Source organism: Myxine glutinosa, chromosome 1 (assembly GCF_964187855.1).
Source record: "Myxine glutinosa chromosome 1, kmMyxGlut1.1, whole genome shotgun sequence".
Taxonomy (NCBI): Eukaryota; Metazoa; Chordata; class Myxini; order Myxiniformes; family Myxinidae; genus Myxine; species Myxine glutinosa.
The window spans coordinates 4188450-4212735 of record NC_136261.1 but is presented as its reverse complement, the minus strand read 5'-3'; the positions used below and the strand labels follow the sequence as shown (position 1 = coordinate 4212735).

General features: G+C 44.0%; 1 protein-coding gene across 1 annotated transcript in view; it reads right to left on the bottom strand.

The window, feature by feature from the left end:
- Window positions 1–24286, bottom strand: part of C1H1orf146 (chromosome 1 C1orf146 homolog) — a 57094-nt gene that overhangs the window by 10770 nt on the left and 22038 nt on the right. The window contains exons 3-4 of the mRNA XM_078770887.1: window positions 20652–20745; window positions 7479–7671 (exon numbers count right to left, since the gene is read on the bottom strand). Of these exons, the coding sequence (XP_078627013.1) occupies window positions 7479–7671; window positions 20652–20745 (287 nt within the window). The remainder of the gene's footprint in view (window positions 1–7478; window positions 7672–20651; window positions 20746–24286) is intronic.

The following is a 24286-nucleotide window of genomic DNA, read 5'->3' as shown; positions in this document are numbered from 1 at the left end:
GGTCATGTTTTTACATGTTTACAGGTCATGTATTTACATGTTTACAGGTCATGTTTTTACATGTTTACAGGTCATGTATTTACATGTTTACAGGCCATGCTTTTACATGGTTACAGGCCATGCTTTTACATGTTTACAGGTCATGTCAGGTTACAGGTCATGTTTTTACAGGTTAGAGGTCATGTTTTTACATGTTTACAGGTCATGTTTTTACAGGTTACAGGTCAGGTTACAGGTCATGTTTTTACTGGTTACAAGTCATGTCAAGTTACAGGTCATGTTTTTACAGGTTCATGTTTTTACAGGTTACAGGTCATGTTTTTACTGGTTACAAGTCATGTCAAGTTACAGGTCATGTTTTTACTGGTTACAAGTCATGTCAAGTTACAGGTCATGTTTTTACTGGTTACAAGTCATGTCAAGTTACAGGTCATGTTTTTACAGGTTACAGGTCATGTCAGGTTACAGGTCATGTTTTTACTGGTTACAAGTCATGTCAAGTTACAGGTCATGTCAGGTTACAGGTCATGTTTTTACAGGTTACAGGTCATGTTTTTACCTGTTGCAGGTCATGTTTTTACATGTTTACAGGTCATGTTTTTACAGGTTACCGGTTATGTTTTTACAGGTTACACGTCATGTTTTTACATGTTTACAGGTCATGTTTTTACATGTTTACAGGTCATGTTTTTACATGTTTACAGGTCATGTTTTTACATGTTTACAGGTCATGTTTTTACATGTTTACAGGTCATGTTTTTACATGTTTACAGGTCATGTTTTTACATGGTTACAGGCCATGCTTTTACATGTTTACAGGTCATGTCAGGTTACAGGTCATGTTTTTACAGGTTAGAGGTCATGTTTTTACAGGTTACAGGTCATGTCAGGTTACAGGTCATGTTTTTACTGGTTACAAGTCATGTCAAGTTACAGGTCATGTCAGGTTACAGGTCATGTTTTTACAGGTTACAGGTCATGTTTTTACCTGTTGCAGGTCATGTTTTTACATGTTTACAGGTCATGTTTTTACAGGTTACAGGTTATGTTTTTACAGGTTACACGTCATGTTTTTACATGTTTACAGGTCATGTTTTTACATGTTTACAGGTCATGTTTTTACATGTTTACAGGTCATGTATTTACATGTTTACAGGTCATGTTTTTACATGTTTACAGGTCATGTTTTTACATGTTTACAGGTCATGTTTTTACATGTTTACAGGTCATGTTTTTACAGGTTACAGGTCATGTTTTTACATGGTTACAGACCATGCTTTTACATGTTTACAGGTCATGTCAGGTTACAGGTCATGTTTTTACAGGTTAGAGGTCATGTTTTTACATGTTTACAGGTCATGTTTTTACAGGTTACAAGTCATGTCAAGTTACAGGTCATGTTTTTACTGGTTACAAGTCATGTCAAGTTACAGGTCATGTTTTTACAGGTTACAGGTCATGTTTTTACTGGTTACAAGTCATGTCAAGTTACAGGTCATGTTTTTACTGGTTACAAGTCATGTCAAGTTACAGGTCATGTTTTTACAGTTTACAGGTCATGTTTTTACAGGTTACAGGTCATGTTTTTACTGGTTACTAGTCATGTCAAGTTACAGGTCATGTTTTTACAGGTTACAGGTCATGTTTTTACAGGTTACAGGTCATGTTTTTTTACATGTTTACAGGTCATGTTTTTGGCTGAGGGTATGGTTGTGCTTCTCATGCAACACCCCCTGTAGGGTAGGACAGGAATATGTAGCATTTTAGGCCTGATTTCAACCTGTTAATGAGCACCGATTTTGATGCGGTCAATACACCTTCATTAGGCATTAGATATGCAGCTTGTGGCGAAGTTTCATCAAAATCGTGTGTCTGGTTCAAGCGAGTTTTTGCAGACGAATGACTGAAGCGAGTAATGACTGAGGTTTTTGCAGACTCACTCATTGACTGACTGACTTACATACAGACACTGCTCGATCGCATAAGCTCACCGAACTAATGTCCAGGTGAGCTAATAATTGCCTCACAATCTACTATTACTGCTACTACTACTACTACTAATACTAATACTACCATTACTACTACTACTAGTGGGGAGAGGAGGGCCCAATTTGGTAATTGTTTCGAGACACCAGACACTGCACACCCAATCTGGTATTGTATTCAAAATTGTGAAAGCAATACACATCAGGTATATGGCAATTTTGGCAAATGCTAATTTTATTGCCACCTTTCGTATGGCATTTAAATGAATTCTAAGTCATTTAAATCCCATAAGCACCATATATTGTCATATAAAATCCTTGTTTTTATTCCCCATCCAGGGCCAATGTCTCTTATAAAGTGTGATATATGACCAAACGAAGTTCACCGTGAGTCATGTACAGTGGCCTGTAAAAGTATTCACCCCCCCCCCCACCCCCCCCTCCAAAGTTTTCACATTTTGATGCCCCCTGAGATTATTTCATGATGCTTTCAAATCAAACTTAATATCGTCTTCACAAACTACTCTAATCCAATCAGTTTATCTCCGTATCATTATGTATACCTGTACCAAGTTTGACTTTGATCCCTTCAGCCAATCTTAAGTTATCGCGGTAACGAAAGCCTATCACAGACTACAACCCAAAAACACAATAATAATAATAATAATAATAATGCATTTATTTTATATAGCGCTCTTCAGGGAGCCCAAAGACGCTTTGACAGAGTGCAAAACATAATGCATAGCAAAACATAAAAACAATTGCAAAAAAACAAGAATCAATAGGGAAATATTCAAAGCAAAAAGGAGGGAGAAGGAGCAGTGATAGTCAGGGGTTAAATGCTGTGGGTTAAATGTTGAATGCAGTGTTGAACAGGTGGGTCTTGAGTGATGTTTTGAATGTGGTGAGTGAGGAGGAGTCTCTGATGGTGTGAGGTATTGAGTTCCAGAGGGTGGGAGCAGCGATGGAGAAGGCCCTGTCCCCCCAGGATCTGAATTTGGTCCGGATGGGGGGGGTCAGGAGGTTGGTACCAGCAGAGCGGAGGTTGCAGTTGGGAGTGTGTCTGGAGAGGTCAGCCAGGTAGGATGTGGCCAGGTTATGGAGGGCTTTGTAGGTCAAGAGGAGGATTTTGTACTGGATTCTCTGGGAGATGGGGAGCCAGTGAAGCTTGTAAAGGACGGGGGTGATGTGGTCACGGGTCCGGGAATGGGTGAGTAGATGGGCAGCGGAGTTCTGAATGTATTGGAGTTTATGCAATCATCAGCGACTTTGTTGGAGGCATAAATTTGCAGATAAAATGTGAATAAGTTAGGTTAACAAAGAAAATCCGATAATTCTCAGTTGTATAAGAATTCAAACCCTTTGCCTAATTAACCCTAAATCACTTCAGGAGCAAATTATTTGTTTGAAAGATTACAAAATAAGTGTAATAGGATTCACCTGTATGTCATCATTGGTTTAACTTACAAACTAGAACGCCACTCAGTAGAGCGCATACTCCCGTCGTGGGTGGCCGCTGCTGAGCCCTATCTTCCAATGGTAAAAAATCCTTCAAAAAATTCCTGGATCCGGAATAATATCCTGAGCTTCACCAAAAACTAATCAATTCTTCCTTATCCCAAGGGCAATCATCCCACCAACTTTCATCCAAATCTGTTCAGAACTTTTCCAGATATCTTGTTCACAAACACACGAACATACAAACACACATACACACACACACACACACACACACACACACACGATTGAATGCATTACTCCCTGGCAGGAGTAATTAAGCTCCCTCACTTATCGAAGGTGTTTTAAGGTGCAACTCACTTGGTAAAACAACAAGGCAAACATGAAGGCCAAGGAGCTTTCCAAAGAAATCAGACATAAAGTGGTGGAGAAGCACCATTCAGGAGAGGGTTATAAGAAGATTTCAAAGTCACTGATTATCCCTTTGAGTACGGTGAAATCCATCATTAAGAAGAGGAAGACGTATCATACCACCCAGGAGCTACCCAGATGAAGTCGCCAATCCAAACTCAGCAGTTTTGCCGTCGCCCATCCAAACAACCAGCTGGGGAACTGGTTCAGGATGTCACTATAAATCCAACAATGACTTTGAAAGATCTGCAAGGTTCTATGTCTGAGAGGGTGTTCAGTGTTTATGAATCAACAATATCCCATTCCCTTCAGAAATCTGGCCTCTATGGACAGGTGGCAAGAAAGAAGCCATCACTAAAAAAGACATCTGAAAGCTCATATTGAGTTGGTGAAAAAGCATCTTAATGAGACTGCCGGGATGTGGAGAAATGTTTTGTGGTCAGACGATACAAAAATTGAACATTTTGGTCTAAATTGAAAGCGTTAGGTCTGGGGCAAGCATAACACCACACATCACCCAGTCAACACCATCCCTACTATCAAGCACGGTGGTGGCAGCATAATGTTATGGGGCTGCTTTTCATCAGCAGGGACTGACAAGCTTGTAAAATGAATGGTGCAAAGTACAGGAGAATCCTCGATGAAAACCTGCTCGAGTCAGCCATGAATCTGAAACTTGGTAGGAGATTCACATTTCAGCAGGACAACGATCCAAAGCACAAAGCTACATCCACACCAGAGTGGCTGAAGAAGAATAAAATACGTGTTCTTTAGTGGCCCAGTTAGTCCTGACTAGAACCCAATTTAAACATTTATTGGGAGACTTGAAGATTGCAGTCCATCGACGATCCTCATCAAACTTGGCAGAACTAGAGCAATTCTCACGTGAAGAATGGGCAAAGGTTTCACCATCTCACCTTGCAAAGATGGTAGAGACCTACTATACCCAAAACCAAAAACTCAATACTCAACTCAAAACTACTATACCGTATACCCAAAAAGACTCATACTACCCAAAAACCCAAAAAGACTCATGCCAGTCATTGCTGCAGAAAGTGCTTCCACCAAGTACGTACCTAAGGGGTTGAATACTTTTACAACCAGTGAATTTTGATTTGTACATGTTTTTCAGGTATTCCTGACATGTAACCTCCTTCATCTATAGCAGTGTTTAGTTTGATCTCTTTAGTAATGAATAAAAAAAGTTAATTTTGAAAAAATGTTTCTACATAATTTGTAATCCATCTAAATGTGGCATTATTGAAAGGGGGTGACTATTTTTGCAGGCCACTGTATTACACTGAGTCATATTGGTTCAACAACGTCAAATGGTGCGACCAAATACCAAAATAACAAGTAAAAGGCCAAACAGCGATGTACATTGTTGTGAAAACTCAATGAATTTTGCAGAAATGTGTCCAAAACGCTCCTGGATACAGAAAGATGTACAAAACAATGTCACTCTATGTCGTCGGTGTTACAGCGACATGTATATCAACCAAACGTTCTGCATAAAGGATCGACTTTTAAAATTTCCCCTTCAGGATAAGTGGGAGGGCCCAAATATAGGTGGGCAGCCCCCCCCCCCGTCCCCACAAAAAAGTGTGGGGGGGAGGAGGAGGGGTGAGGCTGGATCTCCCTGTACTCTAACAACCACTATAATTCCAACCTTCTTGTGGGTCAGCTGGGAAACGTTATTGGGCCAAATTTATCATGAACCGAAGGGCCAGGCCTGACGTTCGAATAAAGGAGACTTTGCAATTTGTTCAGAGTGCTGGCGATAACTCGCCTGCTCTTGGTGAAAGACAACGTGGGGTCTTTCACGTCCACGAATATGTGACTTTCAAAATGATGTATGAATGCTAAATGAGGCCTTTTGCACATGCGCTGTGTCTGTGTGTTTACAGTGATCCGGTTCGCCTTCCCCCGCACTTTGAACCTGTCATTACCAGCACAAAATCCATAATTCAAATCGATTTTTTAAAAACATGTTCAGCATTTAGACAAAAGAGTGGAAATTTCAAAATGGTTAAACACACTAATTTTTCTGTTCCGAAATGCAAATCAGACTCATGGAAATATAGAAATATAGTACGAGAAGTACACTCGATTGAGACTTGACTGGTTCGTACCACTTACTGTAAGTGCATTCTCAGGTCAGCTGTGGATATAACACACACACACACACACACACACACACACACACACACACACACACACACACACACACACACACACACACACACACACACACACACACACACACACACACACACACACACACACACACACACACACACACACACACACACACACACACACACACACACACACACACACACGTCGGGGTAAAAATGAATAATTGTCATTTCGAGGGAGACAGATTTGGAGAGAGACGGATTTGGAGGGAGACGGATTTGGAGGGAGACGGATTTGGAGGGAGACGGATTTGGAGGGAGACGGATTTGGAGGGAGACGGATTTGGAGGGAGACGGGTTTGGAGGGAGGCGGGTTTGGAGGGAGACGGATTTGGAGAGAGACGGATTTGGAGGGAGACGGATTTGGAGGGAGACGGATTTGGAGGGAGACGGGTTTGGAGGGAGGTGGGTTTGGAGGGAGACGGATTTGGAGGGAGACGGATTTGGAGGGAGACGGATTTGGAGGGAGACGGATTTGGAGGGAGGCGGGTTTGGAGGGAGACGGATTTGGAGGGAGACGGATTTGGAGGGAGACGGATTTGGAGGGAGACGGATTTGGAGGGAGACGGATTCGGAGGGAGACGGATTCGGAGGGAGACGGATTCGGAGGGAGACGGATTCGGAGGGAGACGGGTTTGGAGGGAGGCGGGTTTGGAGGGAGACGGATTCGGAGGGAGACGGATTCGGAGGGAGACGGATTCGGAGGGAGACGGATTCGGAGGGAGACGGATTCGGAGGGAGACGGATTCGGAGGGAGACGGATTCGGAGGGAGACGGATTCGGAGGGAGACGGATTCGGAGGGAGACGGATTCGGAGGGAGACGGATTTCGAGGGAGACGGATTTCGAGGGAGAGAGACTATGAGTTTATATAATCAGAGTATGCCTCTGATCATTCCATTGGTTGTGGTATCATTTTGAATCCGACTATGGTGGCCATTTTTGCTAACACAACAAAGCACCTATTTATCGTTTGCTCCATTTGCCAGGCGGCAAGGCAAGCGGTTTGAATGGCCGCTGATACGGAATTGGCTAGTTTTTTTAAGCTACAGCAAGCTGCTTGCTAACGGAACACACTCCTAGTTGGCTCGGTGGTCAGTCCTGGAAAGCTCATGGCTGATTATGAAGTCTAGAATTTCAAGAGACTGAAGCTCTTCCGGTCCACTGACCATGGAAATGGAAAGGTAGGTTATTTGGACTGTCATTCCAGAGTGACAGGGTGAGAGTTCGGAAGATAAACTGCAAACAAGTTGTAAATCATTCATATGTGAGATCGATATCATCTTTAGTGAAATCCTGTTTTCTATACGGAATTTGTTGATCTAATCCTCCTTTGGATAGTTATTGTGAAATGGTGATTAAAAGTGATTTTATTTTAATAGACAGACAGGAATAAAGGAGTATAGCAAGAATGAGATTAAACTCACATGAGGTTTAGCTCTTGATACATCCTCAGGTTGAACATCTCGCTTATAAGTACAAGTACGAATGCGTTCCGGTGGACAGATGCAAAATCCTTCAGCTCGTTAATCAGATCCTCACCGATACTCAACATATCTTCACCAACAGGGACATGCTGCCCAGACAAGTCACGCTCTGAAAGCAATCTGAATGCCACGCCTGGGAGAAAAAGAATAATGAGATGATGAGATCATGACGAATAATTAGTCAATTAATGAGGTCATCCTGTGGTCAATAATAGTCCATGGGCCCGGACCCGAAATTTCACTAATTGGTACCACCCGAGGTGGCAAGTTCTAGTAATGATTTTTGGAAAGGTGCATGTATGTGGGATACATGCTGATGTGATAGCAATTCTGGACTGGTAGCTTAGTGGTAGTTATCAGCTATTTTATACCCGCACCCGGTGAAAGGCGTTCGACGGTTCGGATTGATTTAGTCCATGTGTGAAATTTTGGGTACGGGCCCATGGACTAATTGGGCATATTAATCAGAAAGTACTGAGACAACGTAGATCCCAAAATTATCGCTTTATGTCTTATTTTAAACATACAATCTTCACATAGTGTAATTTTGGAATACAACAGCTACTATAATACACGTACGTGATTGTTATGGAAATTGTCACATAAACATGTCACAACATGAAAAGGTCACAACACATATTAATCAAACGGTTTTCTGAATCAAGGGAAAGAAAGTCCAGAGGCTGTACTGAGCTCATCTGCTGAGCCCATCTCAAGTACATGTATGCCACAATAGCTATAAACAGTACTAGTACTCAAATGTTATACAAAATGGTTGGAAATCACATACTAACAGAACTAACAGACTGTAGGCTATGTACCCGGTATGGTCAGGTAGTGCTTCACATAAAGATGAAATGACACAACACATTATCAAAATGTCTACATGTCTACATGTATTCTGAGGGTGTTTCCAGGGAAAGCACGTCCTGTGCTCTTCAGAATAATACTGAGTATGTCAATGTACCAAACTAGCGATATCATAGTCAGTCATCGAACTGCTCGTCTTCATCGGAGTCTCCGAGTTCGAAGGATTCTTCATCTTCCTGTTGTTTCTGGTTACTGCAGGTTTGTAGCTTGCACATGTCTGTGCATGACAGTCCATTGGTCAGGCATGTGCATTTTGGCAATTTGCAGGAACGCACACACTTGCAAGCTAAGAGTTCCAAGACCACATCTGGTGCTGGTGGTGAACGCATCCAGTGGATGGCGAGCTTGCCATCTTCATCCACTGTCCATCCATGCTCGGTAGGGTTTGGCACCGCTGGGCGAGCCTGCAGACAGCACTTCCATATTGCTGCCTGGTAGTTGGCTCGTAGGACGTGCATGAAGAGACAGTCTCTACATGGTGGCAACTGGCTGGACTCGACTCCTCCCCTCTTTGCGCAGAAGAGCTGGTAGCGCAGTTCGTTGACCTCACCAGTCCTAGCAGCTGCACTATACATGCGACAGATGAACTGCTGTACCTTCTCAAATAGTTCTGGGTTGACATCCCATGACTGACCAAGCTGTCTAAACGTCTCCTGGTAGTTACTGTCGTTCCTCACCAGCTTCAGTGCTATCAGCTTCCCACGGCCAGCGAATGCGCTCACAGTGTCACACCCTGTAAAGGCGTGTAGCCCAACCAGGCTGTCACACATGCTGTCTCCAATTGAGGTTGCCAGTTTGCTGATGTCGACAAACCGTGTGCGGTTCTGTGTGCCACATTTCTGGTAGAGGGGGCAGGGGATCTCCTTCTGGAAGGCTACACAGAGCACCATGACATCAGTGTCCTCAGCTGTGACTACGACTGCCTTTGAGCCAGCATTTGCAGCATGCAATGCATGCAGGAGCAGATGGGTATCCGCTTCTTCTTGTGTCGACTGCAGCTCTGACACTTCCACCCATTCATTTTCTGTTATCTTGTAGCATGTTTCCTCACAAGTCACATACAGTTCCTTGTCATGCAGCATCTCTTGGAACCTTGGGAGTTTCCACTGCTCCACCAGGAACTTGATGAGGCTGGTCTTGTTGCAGGCGCTACACAGGAACTTTCTCCATTGCTGGATGTTGTGCCCCCCTGCAAGGCTCTTGTACTGAAGGGCTGTGCTTGCACCACGGTTGAGCCTTTCAGCATCTTTGATCGAAGGCTGGCGGTAAACATCAAATACCACGTCAACCCTCTGACTCTGTCCACACTCATGCAGGACCCTAGACAAGGCCACCTCTGCTAGCTGTGCAAAGGTTTTGTTGTTTCCATTAATCTTTTGCACCAGACTCATCCCATCAATGATGCACGTCGAAGGTGTTGGGATAGTGTCTGCAGGAGATACATTCTTCTCAAGCTCCCTGGCAACTGCGGCCTTGTTCGTCTTTCGTAGGGATCCATCAGCATTTGCCAGTGCCCACGGTAACGGACCTAGTGGGTGGGCCAGGACATCCTTCATGTTCACCTTTCTGCTCTCAGCGACAAGGATCATATGGCTGAACAGTTTTCGATCTGCCTTCAGAACAACATCTTGTGCTTTCTTTCCACGGGATGTCTTTGTGGTGACATTGGCGAATGTCTTCAGGCTTTGCTTGGACATCTTGTCGTGGAATTTGACAGATGGTTGATCCTCATCTAACCTTGTCTTCTTGAATGTCTGGTACGCTTCTTCTCCTATTTCAAGCGCCTTCAGAAGGTCCCTGGCCACGTCGGGTGGAGCCATGGTGCCAGTGGACAGACCAATCAGGTCAGTGTTGTCAGGGAACATTGGATTCAGCCAGTTGTTTTCCATGAGATCTATGAGGGACTTGACAGCAGTTTCGTCTTTCCTGATCCTTGGAGCATGTATATCTGGATGAGACAGTTTGGAACTGCCCTGACCTATCATGTCCCTCAGTGCTCTCAGATACATGGTCCTGTACTCAGCTGTCAGGTAGTACTTGCTCACAGCCCCTGGTTTCAAGCTGAACCCCTTTGTCCCTCCTGCCGTCTGGGTGTCTTTGTTAACTGTCTCTTCGGTCGTTTGGTCGACAGGGATTCTTCCGAAGGGGTTGTTGGGACCGAGTTGAACTGAGAATCCCCCTCGCATGAACTCAGCATACACGTCTGGGTGTGTGGTGGGCAGCTGGGACATCTGGGCATAGTAGTATGGGAGGTAGCGTGCATAATTCAGCCTGTCATATGCGAAGCACCATGGGATCATTGCACGAATTGATGCCAGGTGTAGCACCCAGTCTCCCTCTCTTGATGCTCGAATGAGACCCAGCAAGATCTCGACAATGTCCAGATACGACATCCAGAATGCTGAGAGGCTGCCGTTTCCACCTCTGAGGAACTCGAGGTATATTCCAAACAGTTCCATGATGCGTGCGCATGAGCGGTCACCGAGGACCTGCTTCAGGGATGCCTGTGAGATATCTTTGCAGAGGCTGTCAATGATCCTCAGTGTCTCATCCATGTGGACCACATCGTTGGCGTGAGTGGCTTCCAGCCACGAGAGGAAACCCTTCCAGGCCAGTCGAGTGAGTGCCTCATAGACATTCTTGTGTAGGTGGACTGCCCTGTTGTACTTGCGGCCATCCATGACACCATTAATGGAACCTTCTGCGATCACACCAGACTCGATGCAGAGATCTCGCAATCCAGCATCTTGAAATCGCTTCCCTATTATTCCCATCAGTGTGCAGATGGTGTGGAATACTCCGAGCCTGGTGATGATGGTGTTTTGGAACTTGTCAGGGTGTTTCCATATAATCTCCACAGCCTTTGCATACAGTGCCTGGTCAAAGACACAGACAATCTTTGTCAGGTCCAAGGAGTGCATGATGTTCAGTGACTGGTTTAGCACTTCATTGACAGTCGACATTTGTGTCGCTGGAGCATTAATGGTAGGCAGGTAGCCTACATTGTCTGGAATGACTGTCACGTCATCTCGAGTCCGGATGTTGAAGCCTGTCCAGCTGCTGATTGATTGCTCTTCTTGTTGCGACATGCGTGCCATGACCCAGACAAGATTCTTCTCTTTGGCGAGCTGAGTCTCAGCTGCAGTGTCAGCATCTGCACTTTTGCTCTGTGGTGGTCCCACTCGTTGTCCAGCGTTGTATGCTGGTAGCATTGGTGGTGGTGCATCAATACTTCTCTGCTTTGTTTTTCCTACAGTCAGCATGGTTCTGGTGGACACTGGGGTGATTGGCTTTGCTTGTACGGCAATCCCATTCACTCTGTGAGATGTTCCTTCTCCACTGGTGGTCTCTTCCAGACGGTCGATATTATCCCAGGCTAAGGTTGTGAATATGCCAGGATGGATGTTACCTGGGAGGGCAACATCACTCCCTGATAGCGAGAGCTTTTGGAGACACAGAGCAGTGTCGATCTCTTCCATCTGAGAATAGGACACACTATGGCCGAGTCGGTTGAGGATGTGTATCAACTCTACATTCCCGGTCAGTGACTTGATAGCGAATGGCAGAACGATGTGCTTCGGGGGCTTTATCAGTCCACGTGTTACAGCATATACCATGTCATAGCCGAGTGAACACAGAAGCCGCTGGACTCTTTGAGATGCATGATCAGGGTCATTGGAACCTGTAAGTAGATAGCACAGGAAGACCATGACCGACTCTGGAATGGTAGTGTCCTCTGCTTCTGGTTTGACTTCCGGTGGCCAGGCTTGAGGGGCATCTTGGTTCTTGATGTCGGCTCTCATTTTCAGGGCTGCTTTGGAGACCACATCTTCAGCATGGAGGCCTTTCTGAGTATGCAGCTCTGCTTGTAGCGATTGGTATTGTTTGGCAAGTTCGTATATGGACAGGTTGTCTGGAAACAGGAGGAGTTTCCCTTTTCCCTCAGAGAAGATGTGCAGGGAGTCTGCAAACTCGCTTTCCAGTTTCCGTCGTATGTGTTTCTTGGTTGATTCCCTTACATGGGCAATACCAAGAGAGTTCATTGAAGCCACCAGTCTAGAAGAGAGATCAGTCATTGTCATCACTTGAGGATTGCCAAAAAGCTCCCTTCTGATGAACAGGAACAGCTCATTGTAGGCCTGATCCACAGCAGCGCCATACTGAGCTTCAGCATCATCATCTTGGCTTGCATCCTGTCCACTGCGAACCTCTCTTTTGGTATAGAACCGATAGCACGACCTATGATAGTGACCTTCTGCAGCTACCAGGTCTCTGCTGACTATGGCAAGGATTCTGCTGTCCATTTTCTGCATGGCTACATTCCTGATTGTGGCGTCAGCTCGCAGTTCTCGACATTGTATGAGGATTTCTCTCGTCTTCTGTCCTTTAGCATACTTGGTGTCTTTCTGGCAGAAAATGCACTCTGCCTCATAAGTCCTTGATGTGCTTGCACATTGTCTAGCTGCTCTCTGTGATCCTGTGTCTTGAGCAGGTTCACTGGCACTGGCACATTTGAGGATGCCATCAAGATGTCTTTTCATGGTGAAGAGACTGCGACATTTTCTGTGGTACTGGATTGTTGGAATCTGTCCATCAGGAAGGTTCGTAGCTAGTTTCAAAATTGCTGCATGTTTTCTGATCTGGGCTGCCCTCAGCAATGTTCTCCATGAGTCAATGTCTTGTAGTGAAACCAGCTTGTCTGTATTGTCATTGGAACAGTGGATGATGCACTCCACTCGTGGCCGCTTTAGTGGCAGGCTGCTTGCTCCGTCAGAGGCCATGTTCAGTCAGTTTTCACCTGCAACATAGAATTATCAATCCACATTACTATGTTGCACAAATTAGTAGTCTGCCAGTCCTTAATTATATTTAATTACACTTAATTAGACTGGTGAAACCAGTGGACTGATATCTGAAAGCAAATCAAGCATTCATGACTGGACTAATTCTAACCTGCAGGCTGCAAATGTATATCACCACTGATGAGGGGAAATCAGCACTTTACATATCTGTCATATATTTTCTGCTTAACTAAATAGACATAATTATTGCAGAGCCTCTTGTTCTTGCCTCACCTACCAGGAAGTATCCACCAGTGGCCAAGTATACGGAATACGGAAGAAAACTGGACACTGCCAGCATCCAACATATATTTTGTTCTTAACTAAGACACTAAAACTGAAGAAAAAGTTAGTTTCCACACATGAATAAATACAAGAATATGTATTATATAGTATAACATACATGTCTTTATTACAAACATCCATTTGCTAAGATATTTAAGCATGTTACATTGTCTATTCAGCTAAAAAAATGATTTGGAAGATGATACTAGTAACAACAGCGCGGAGTTGCGGTATCGCGATTAATGCAAAAACAGCTTTCCTGCAAGAAAAATGAAAAAGCTACCCATTTGGAATTGCTATCACATATTATTTTACTTATATGGGTGTAACAAATAAATTGGCACCATGGAACTTTTGCCACCTCGGGTGGTACCGATATCTGGTCTGGCCCATGGACTATAAGCGGTAAAAACATGCAATATACAGTCAACGAGCTGTGACGAGTCCATTTACACAGCATTCGGTATTTGAATCACAACGAAATGGAAATGGAAATTACAATCCCAGAACAACCAGGTGCAAGTATTACTATCGATGACTTCACCCTCTGCCATGACATTCCTCATTCTTCAGACAGGCAGGCTGCAGCCTCTTCACTCTCCTCAGACCTGGACAAAATCACAAGTTGGTCAAACACTTGGAATATGTCTTTCAACCCTGACAAATCTCACACTCTCGATATCTCTCTGAAAGAACTGTCTGGCAAACCCTCTTCTCCACTTTCTCAACAATCCTCTTGAAGATGTTCAGCCATTCAAATTCCTGGGTCTCACTTTCAGTCATGATCTTTCTTGGGAAAACCACATTTCAACATTTGCGTTCAAAGCCAGCCACCGACTGGGCATCCTCCGACGTGCAAAGTAATTCCTTGGCAAACCTGAATTCCTATCCACCTACAAGGCCTTCATACGCAGCTTGATGGAGTACTGCCCTCCCCTTTGGGCTGGCTCCCGTGCCTCACACCTTGCTCAGCTTGAGGTGGTGGACACCAAGACCTTCAAGCTCATTGGAATCTCACGACGAAGCAGGCTCTATGGGCGTATCATTTTTCCATTGCAGCCCTCTGCCTTCAATTCTACCGCCTCCTTCCTGGTCTTGCACCCTCTGCTCATTTCGTCCTTTATCCCTTCTCCCTTCCTCCACCCCATCCATGTTTCTGCAGGGTGCACGCACTCTACCATCAACCCCCTTCAGGTGAAACTCCCAAAATCCAGGATCACTCCTCATCTCTGAGCTTTCGTGAACAAGATTGAGGAAGCAAGCAAGTAGCTTCAGCACAGGAGCTGATTATCAAGGCGAAACAAACTTGAAGAACCTGGCAATTAGCTTCGCCACAGGAGCTGACTGCTAAGGTGAAACAGCATTGAGGAGCCGGAAATTAGCGTCATCATGGGAGCCGATTGTCAAGGTGAAACAGCATTGAGGAGCCAGAAATTAGCGTCATCACGGGAGCTGATTCTCAAGGTGAAAAAGCATTGAGGAGCCAGAAATTAGCGTCATCACGGGAGCTGATTCTCAAGGTGAAAAAGCATTGAGGAGCCAGAAATTAGCGTCATCACGGGAGCTGATTCTCAAGGTGAAAAAGCATTGAGGAGCCGGAAATTAGCGTCATCATGGGAGCCGATTGTCAAGGTGAAACAGCATTGAGGAGCCAGAAATTAGCGTCATCACGGGAGCTGATTATCAAGGTGAAAAAGCATTGAGGAGCCAGAAATTAGCGTCATCATGGGAGCTGATTATCAAGGTGAAACAGCATTGAGGAGCCAGAAATTAGCGTCATCACGGGAGCTGATTGTCAAGGTGAAACAGCATTGAGGAGCCAGAAATTAGCGTCATCATGGGAGCTGATTGTCAAGGTGAAACAGCATTGAGGAGCCAGAAATTAGCGTCATCATGGGAGCTGATTGTCAAGGTGAAACAGCATTGAGGAGCCAGAAATTAACATCATCATGGGAGCTGATTCTCAAGGTGAAACAGCATTGAGGAGCCAGAAATTAGCATCATCACGGGAGATGATTGTCAAAGCGAAACAGCATTGAGGAAGCTGGAAATTAGCTTCACCACAGGAGATGATTGCTAAGGTGAAACAGCATTGAGGAGCCAGAAATGAGCTTCACCACAGGAGATGATTGTCAAAGCGAAACAGCATTGAGGAAGCTGGAAATTAGCTTCACCACAGGAGATGATTGCTAAGGTGAAACAGCATTGAGGAGCCAGAAATTAGCTTCACCACAGGAGATGATTGCTAAGGTGAAACAGCATTGAGGAGCCAGAAATTAGCTTCACCACAGGAGATGATTGCTAAGGTGAAGCAGCATTGAGGAGCCAGAAATGAGCTTCACCACAGGAGCTGATTGTTAAGGTGAAGCAGCATTGAGGAGCCAGAAATTAGCTTCACCACAGGAGATGATTGCTAAGGTGAAGCAGCATTGAGGAGCCAGAAATTAGCTTCACCACAGGAGATGATTGCTAAGGTGAAACAGCATTGAGGAGCCAGAAATTAGCTTCACCACAGGAGATGATTGCTAAGGTGAAACAGCATTGAGGAGCCAGAAATTAGCTTCACCACAGGAGATGATTGCTAAGGTGAAGCAGCATTGAGGAGCCAGAAATGAGCTTCACCACAGGAGCTGATTGCTAAGGTGAAACAGCATTGAGGAGCCAGAAATGAGCTTCACCACAGGAGATGATTGTCAAAGCGAAACAGCATTGAGGAAGCTGGAAATTAGCTTCACCACAGGAGATGATTGCTAAGGTGAAACAGCATTGAGGAGCCAGAAATTAGCTTCACCACAGGAGATGATTGCTAAGGTGAAACAGCATTGAGGAGCCAGAAATTAGCTTCACCACAGGAGATGATTGCTAAGGTGAAGCAGCATTGAGGAGCCAGAAATGAGCTTCACCACAGGAGATAATTGTCAAAGCAAAACAGCATTGAGGAAGCTGGAAATTAGCTTCACCACAGGAGATGATTGCTAAGGTGAAACAGCATTGAGGAGCCAGAAATTAGCTTCACCACAGGAGATGATTGCTAAGGTGAAGCAGCATTGAGGAGCCAGAAATTAGCTTCACCACAGGAGATGATTGCTAAGGTGAAGCAGCATTGAGGAGCCAGAAATTAGCTTCACCACAGGAGCTGACTGCTAAGGTGAAACAGCATTGAGGAGCCAGAAATTATCTTCACCACAGGAGCTGACTGTCAAGGTGAAACAGCATTGAGGAAGCCAGAAATTAGCGTCATCATGGGAGCTGACTGTCAAGGTGAAACAGCATTGAAGAAGCCAGAAATTAGCATCATCACGGGAGCTGAATGTCAAGGTGAAACAGCATTGAAGAAGCCAGAAATTAGCTTCACCACAGGAGCTGACTGCTAAGGTGAAACAGTATTGAGGAGCCAGAAATTAGCTTCACCACAGAAGCTGACTGTCAAGGTGAAACAGCATTGAGGAAGCCAGAAATTAGCGTCATCACGGGAGCTGACTGTCAAGGTGAAACAGCATTGAAGAAGCTAGAAATTAGCTTCACCACCGGAGCTGACTGCTAAGGTGAAACAGTATTGAGGAGCCAGAAATTAGCTTCACCACAGGAGTTGATTGTCACGGTGAAACAACGTTGAATAATTCAGAAATTAGCTTCACCACAGGAGATGATTGCTAAGGTGAAACAGTATTGAGGAGCCAGAAATTAGCTTCACCACAGGAGTTGATTGTGAAGGTGAAACAGTATTGAGGAAGCTGGAAATTAGGTTCACCACAGGAGTTGATTGTCAAGGTGAAACAGTATTGAGGAAGCTGGAAATTAGGTTCACCACAGGAGTTGATTGTGAAGGTGAAACAGTATTGAGGAAGCTGGAAATTAGCTTCACCACAGGAGTTGATTGTGAAGGTGAAACAGTATTGAGGAAGCTGGAAATTAGGTTCACCACAGGAGTTGATTGTCAAGGTGAAACAACGTTGAATAATTCAGAAATTAGGTTCACCACAGGAGTTGATTGTGAAGGTGAAACAGTATTGAGGAAGCTGGAAATTAGCTTCATCACAGGAGTTGATTGTGAAGGTGAAACAGTATTGAGGAAGCTGGAAATTAGGTTCACCACAGGAGTTGATTGTCAAGGTGAAACAGTATTGAGGAAGCTGGAAATTAGGTTCACCACAGGAGTTGATCGTCAAGGTGAAACAACGTTGAATAATTCAGAAATTAGCTTCACCACAGGAGTTGATTGTGAAGGTGAAACAGTATTGAGTAAGCTGGAAATTAGGTTCACCACAGGAGTTGATTGTCAAGGTGAAACAACGTTGAATAATTCAGAAATTAGCTTCACCACAGGAGTTGATTGTGAAGGTGAAACAGTATTGAGGAAGCTGGAAATTAGGTTCACCACAGGAGTTGATTGTCAGGGTGAAACAACGTTGAATAATTCAGAAATTAGCTTCACCACAGGAGATGATTGCTAAGGTGAAACAGTATTGAGGAAGCCAGAAATTAGCTTCACCACAGGAGTTGATTGTCAAGGTGAAACAGTATTGAGGAAGCTGGAAATTAGGTTCACCACAGGAGTTGATTGTCAAGGTGAAACAACGTTGAATAATTCAGAAATTAGCTTCACCACAGGAGATGATTGCTAAGGTGAAACAGTATTGAGGAAGCCAGAAATTAGCTTCACCACAGGAGTTGATTGTCAAGGTGAAACAGTATTGAGGAAGCTGGAAATTAGGTTCACCACAGGAGTTGATTGTCAAGGTGAAACAGTATTGAGGAAGCTGGAAATTAGGTTCACCACAGGAGATGATTGCTAAGGTGAAACAGTATTGAGGAAGCCAGAAATTAGCTTCACCACAGAAGTTGATTGTCACGGTGAAACAGTATTGAGGAAGCTGGAAATTAGGTTCACCACAGGAGTTGATTGTCAAGGTGAAACAACGTTGAATAATTCAGAAATGAGCTTCACCACAGGAGATGATTGTCAAAGCGAAACAGTATTGAGGGAGCCAGAAATTAGCTTCACCACAGGAGCTCATAGCGAATAAGGCTAATCAGTTGCTCACCCAAATTGACCGTTAACTACTGCTCACAGAGATAGACTTTAGCGCCAGAGAGCAACAGTGACACTGGAGGACAGGAAGCTTGTTGGTGGAACAGCTGTCATGCAGAAAGGAGGAGAGCGTCTAAGATCAACAGAGAGAATCTCTGGGTGTACGGATCTGAGTTTGCTGAGGCTGTGAATGTTTAATCCACACAGCAAAGAGGGCTGTGAGGGAGCAACAGTTACGGAGCTTCAAGGACTTTCTACGTCGGATTGTACCAGAGAGCTGCCAACATGGGGATCTCTGCTCCAGGGCTCCTGCACGGCTGGCCTCCAGGTTTGAAAGTGACCTTTCAGCATTGTTGTTTTTATTCCCTGGACTGTATTCTTGTCAAGCGAATGAACAAGTCCAAATATAAGAACAGTTAATAAATCTGACGCATGGTTTGTTGGAGGGCGGTATGATTCAGTAAGGGTTGTTTTTGGTGGTGGTGTTGGTGTTGCATAGCCCCCGACAATTCTTTCGAACAAGCCCGCAGCACAGAGAAAGCCGATCGACCTCGCAGTAGCGGACCAGAGATCCCCCACATCCAGGATGGTGTACCGCCGCCTTCACAAAGTCAGGGCCGTGACAGAGTTAGAGAGAGAGAGTTAGAGAGAGAGAGAGTTAGAGAGAGTTGGAGAGAGTTAGAGAGAGTTAGAGATAGAGTTAGAGTTAGAGTTAGAGAGAGAGAGAGAGAGAGAGAGACACACACACACACACACACACACACACACACACACACACACACACACACACACACACAGGCAAGAGAAAAAGGGCTGCTCCATGGGGACCGATCGGCACTCTGACCGAAAAACTGACAAATCCAGGCAGCACGGAAGAATGGGGAAGATTTGGCCCCCCGACTTGCATTGGGGGGTACAACCCCCACAAAGAGGTGTCCCCGATAGTTGGCTGTGAGGGTTTTTCATTTATTGACTCATTTTTATTTGTTTATTTATTAATTTATTTTTTACTGTAACAGTATAACTTAGATAACAATGTTTTATGATTAATGGTGTCACCTTCACTCCTCTTTTCACCCACCTCTGGAACAAACTCCCACATTCTTCAACCCCACTCCTCCCTCCAGGTCTTTAAAACAGCTGTTCACCACCACCTCTCATCTTCCCCCATCCAAAACCTTGATATTTTCTACCCCCATTAAAACACCTCAAATCCACCTCTTTCAATCCCCAACTTCTTTCCTGAAATTCCTAGAAGTGTTCATTTGCTTTATACCGTGTACCCTTCCTTCCTCCCCAGCCCTCACCCTTCCACAGATCTACCGACGTCCCTGTTCTCTACTGTTGTTGTGCGTGTGTGCTTCCCTCTCTCTCCCCCTCTTGTCTCTTACTGCCTTCATTGAATGTTTTTTGTGTCTGTGCATGTTTTCATGTTCAGTGTGTTTGCTCTTACACGAGCCTCGATTCTGTTACAAAAACGCCCATAGTATGAGAATGTTTTTTTAATTCATCGATTGTTTTATTACTGTAGTAGAATAAATCAAACTTTATTACTTAATCAAACTTTAAACATCCATAGCACCAGCCTCAGTGGTGTAATGGTGAGAGCGTCCACTCCAAGTCCGTGCATCGAACCCCGACCAGTCGTACCAAAGACTTTAAAAATGGTACGTGCTTTGTCAGCACCGATGCTCTGTATAAAGAGTACGGTATCTCAAAATAAAAACAAAAACATAATTATCTGCGATATCACATTTAAGCTCTCCTCAGGCAATTTAACAAGCGTACAAGCCCACAGACACCTCTTTCCAAAACATCCTGTGCAACAATGATCGTCCACATCCGAAATGTACATGGGACGGATGGCTTTACGTCTCCATCCGAAGGAAGGTGTGCACGACGGCAGTTTTTATTTTTAATTCTGCAAACCCGTCTAGAGTTTGAATCGAGACTCAATAGTGTGTACCCGCAACCAAGCTTTCATGCCCTGCTCGAGCCAACCTCACACACCTGTATGGCAGGTGGGTGGTCGATCAACGAACGTGTAATTTCACTTTCCACAAAAAGGTGGTTTTAAACGAGTACCTGACACAGGGAAAATCACAGCTTTCCGGGACACCGATGAGCTGAGCCGCACTCTGACACCGTTTTCTTTGATCCTGAGTAGTACCGCTTGGTCCTGTAAGGTAAATAAACAGGTAAAAACACACCTTGCTTTCTGTCCATTGGATTTATATTTACTTGTTTTTTTTTACATTGATCAAAGGCTCATGGAGGAGTTTGTACATCTATTATGTGCAAGATAAAGACCTGAGGAGTAATGACGGAAGAACAAATGTGTTTTGAACTTCGGATTGCAGCACATTGGAGGCAGCTGCACAGATGTGTGTGTGTGTGTGTGTGTGGTTGAGTGTGTTTGTGTGTGTGTGTGTGTGTGTGTGTGTGTGTGTGTGTGTGTGTGTGTGGTTGAGTGTGTTTCTGTGTGTGTGTGTGTGTGTGTGTGTGTGTTTATGTGTGGTTGAGTGTTTGTGTGTGTGCGCGTGTGTGTGTGTGTGTGTGTGTGTGTGTGTGTGTGTGGTTGAGTGTGTTTGTGTGTGTGTGTGTGTGTGTTTCAGTGTGTGTGTGTGTGTGTGTGTGTGTTTACGTTGTGTGTGTGTATGTTTACGTGTGTGTGTGTGTGTTCACGTGTGTGTGTGTGTGTGTGTGTGTGTGTGTGTGTGTGTGTGTGTGTAATGGAAATGAATGTAGAAGGAAGTAGGGGACGGGGAAGACGGAGAAAGACTTGGCTAAAGATGGTGTTAGAAGAAATGCGGGCAAGGGGGTTAACAAGGAGAGATGCAGAAAATAGGGCAAAATGGAGAAGATTGTCATGGGGACCGCAAGGCTAACCCCCGCTCTAGCAGGGAAAATGGCCTTAAAATGCATGTTGTTGTTGTGTGTGTGCATGTGTTTGTGTGTGTGTGCGTTTATGTGTGTGTGTGTGTGTATGTGTGTGTTTATATGTGTGTGTGTGTGTGTGTGTGTGTGTGTGTGTGTGTGTGTGTGTGTGTGTGTGTGTTTATGTGTGTGTGTGTGTGTATATATATCTGTGCGTGTATGTGCGTGTTTGTGTGTGTTTGTGTGTTTGTGCGCATGTGTGCACACACATATACAGTCGTGGCCAAAAATATTGACACCCTTGCACTGTTTTTCAAAGAATGCATCATTTCTTCCAGAAAATTATTGAAATTAAAAAATATTTTGTTATCCCCATTGGTATTTCTTTGGTTTTCAGTGGAACAAAACAAAAAAAAGTTGAAAAAATTATTAAATCTTAGCTTAATCCACACAGAAATCCCAAAATGGTCCAGGCAATATTATTGGCACTTCTTCATCCTTCCGAGGTCGGCAAATTGAGTACCAGCTCACTGGTAATTCCCTGTGTGTCGCAAGAGGCGACTAACAGGGTTGGTGGCAGGAAGGGCATCCGGCCGAAAAACATTGCCTCAAATAAAGGGGACCACGATGCCCGAAAAGGCCAACCCCTGCTCTGTGGGGAAAAATGGCCTCTAAAGGTGGTTCTTCTTCTTATTATTTTAGAAGTTGTTAGAAATAATTAGATTACAAGCAGGTGAATCTCCTTGACTTTGAAATTGAACTCACCTGTGGTGAGTTGTAGGTGCCTGCAATATAAAAACCAGTTTGAATAGAGAAAAGGAGTCATTCTGCTGTTTTGTTTCACTGTGTGTCATGGAGAAAAAAAAGAAAACCAGAGAATTGCCCGAGGAGGTCAGACACAAGATTGTAGCCAAGCATGGACAATCTCAAGGCTACAAGTCCATCTCCAGAGACCTTGATGTTCATGTGTCCACCGTACGCAATGTTATCAGGACGTTTAAGGCCAATGGCACTTTAGCCAACCTGGCAGCAAGAGAAAACTTGATCGAAATTGCAGCGAATGATTGTTCGAATGGTGGAGAAAGCACCTCGGATCACCTGCCAAACAGATTCAAGCTGACCTTCAGACACAAGGTACGACAGTTTCAACTCGCACCATCCGTCACCAACTCAATGAAAGGGGGTTCTATGGTAGGAGACCCAGGACACCACTGCTGCTGAGAGTTTTCCAAAACACACCTGAACAAGCAAAAAAATCCTTCTGGGAGAATGCCCTGTGGACAGATGAGACCAATTTAGAGCGTTTTGGGAAAGCACATCATCTCTATGTTTACAGAAAACAAAATGAAGCCTTCAAAGAAAAGAACACCTTCCCTACAGTCAAACATGGAGGAGTTTCAGTGATGTTTTGGGGTTGCTGTGCTGCCTGTGGCACTGGTTGCCTTGAATGTGTGCATGGCATCATGAAATCAGGAGATTACAAAGGCATTTTGGAGCACACTGTTCAACCCAGTGTCAGAAAGCTGGGTCTCCGTCAAAGGTCATGGGTCTTGCAGCAGGACATTGACCCGAAACACACTTCAAAAAGCACCCAGGAATGGTTCAAGACAAAACACTGGACTGTTCTGAAGTGGCCAACAATGAGTCCAGATCTATATCCCATTGAACACCTGTGGGGAGATCTGGAAACAGCAGTTGGGAGAAGGTACCCTTCAAATCTGGGAGAACTGGAGCAGTTTGCACAACAAGAGTGGGCCAACCTGCCAGTAGAGAGGTGTAGGAAGCTCATTCATGGCTATAAGAAGCGCTTGACTGCAGTTATTTTGTCCAAAGTCTGTGCTACCAAATATGAAGTCTACGGTGTCAATAATTTTGTCAATGCCATTTCTTTTTATTTTCTGATTTAAAAGGATATATTAAGTTCTGAATCAAAAACAAAGGTTCTGTGATTAGTCAGGTTCACTATGTTAACAAATATAATTTCGTTCAAAATTTTGGGAGATTAGCAAACTTATACATTTTTGGAATCATCAGAGCATGGATAATCCGAAAATCAATGTTGGCATTTGCACAGACACAGATTTTGAATTTTCAAAATGGCCGCCATAAAATACATATTTTGTGCTATCTCAGCTTCTAGTCAACCTCGAAACTTAATTAAATATGCTAATCCTATGTTTTCTGGGTCAAGGAATCCAATAAAGGCCTCAATAAAGGCAAATCTTGTCTACCGCTCCCTATGTTATATGTTTTATGTGTCGGTTTGTCTTTCTGTGTGATTAATGTTCGCTCTTTCACGAGCCTCGATATTGTATACAAAAAAAAATAAAAAAAAAATAAAAAAAAAATAAAAAAAAAAAAAAAAAAATAAAAATAAAAATAATAATAGTGCTCAGGATTATAGAAAAGCAACAAAGGTAATTGAAAACCATTGTCTTTATATTTGTGATATAACTGTATTACATAATACATGATATTGCAAGTCCTTTAAAGTTATAGGTATGGGTTTATAAACCAAGAAAGCAGCCTTGTTAGTATCAGGTTGAACTATAAGTCCTATACACAGGATCGACTAGGTCTTTTCCGTTCAGGAACATGCTTTTACAGATCTTCATCATTGTCCTGAGTGTCATTTTCGCAAAGGTGTCTACGCAAATGCCAACATTAATTTTTGGATTCCTCATGCTCTGAATATTCCAAAAATGTATAGTTTTGCTAATCTCCAAAAATTATGAACGAAAAAAATAGTGAACCTGACTAGATATTTACAGTGAAATAAAGAATTGTGGAGACCAAATACTTTTGTCAATTTCAACTTATTTTTCGGGAAAAATGTGAGTTAT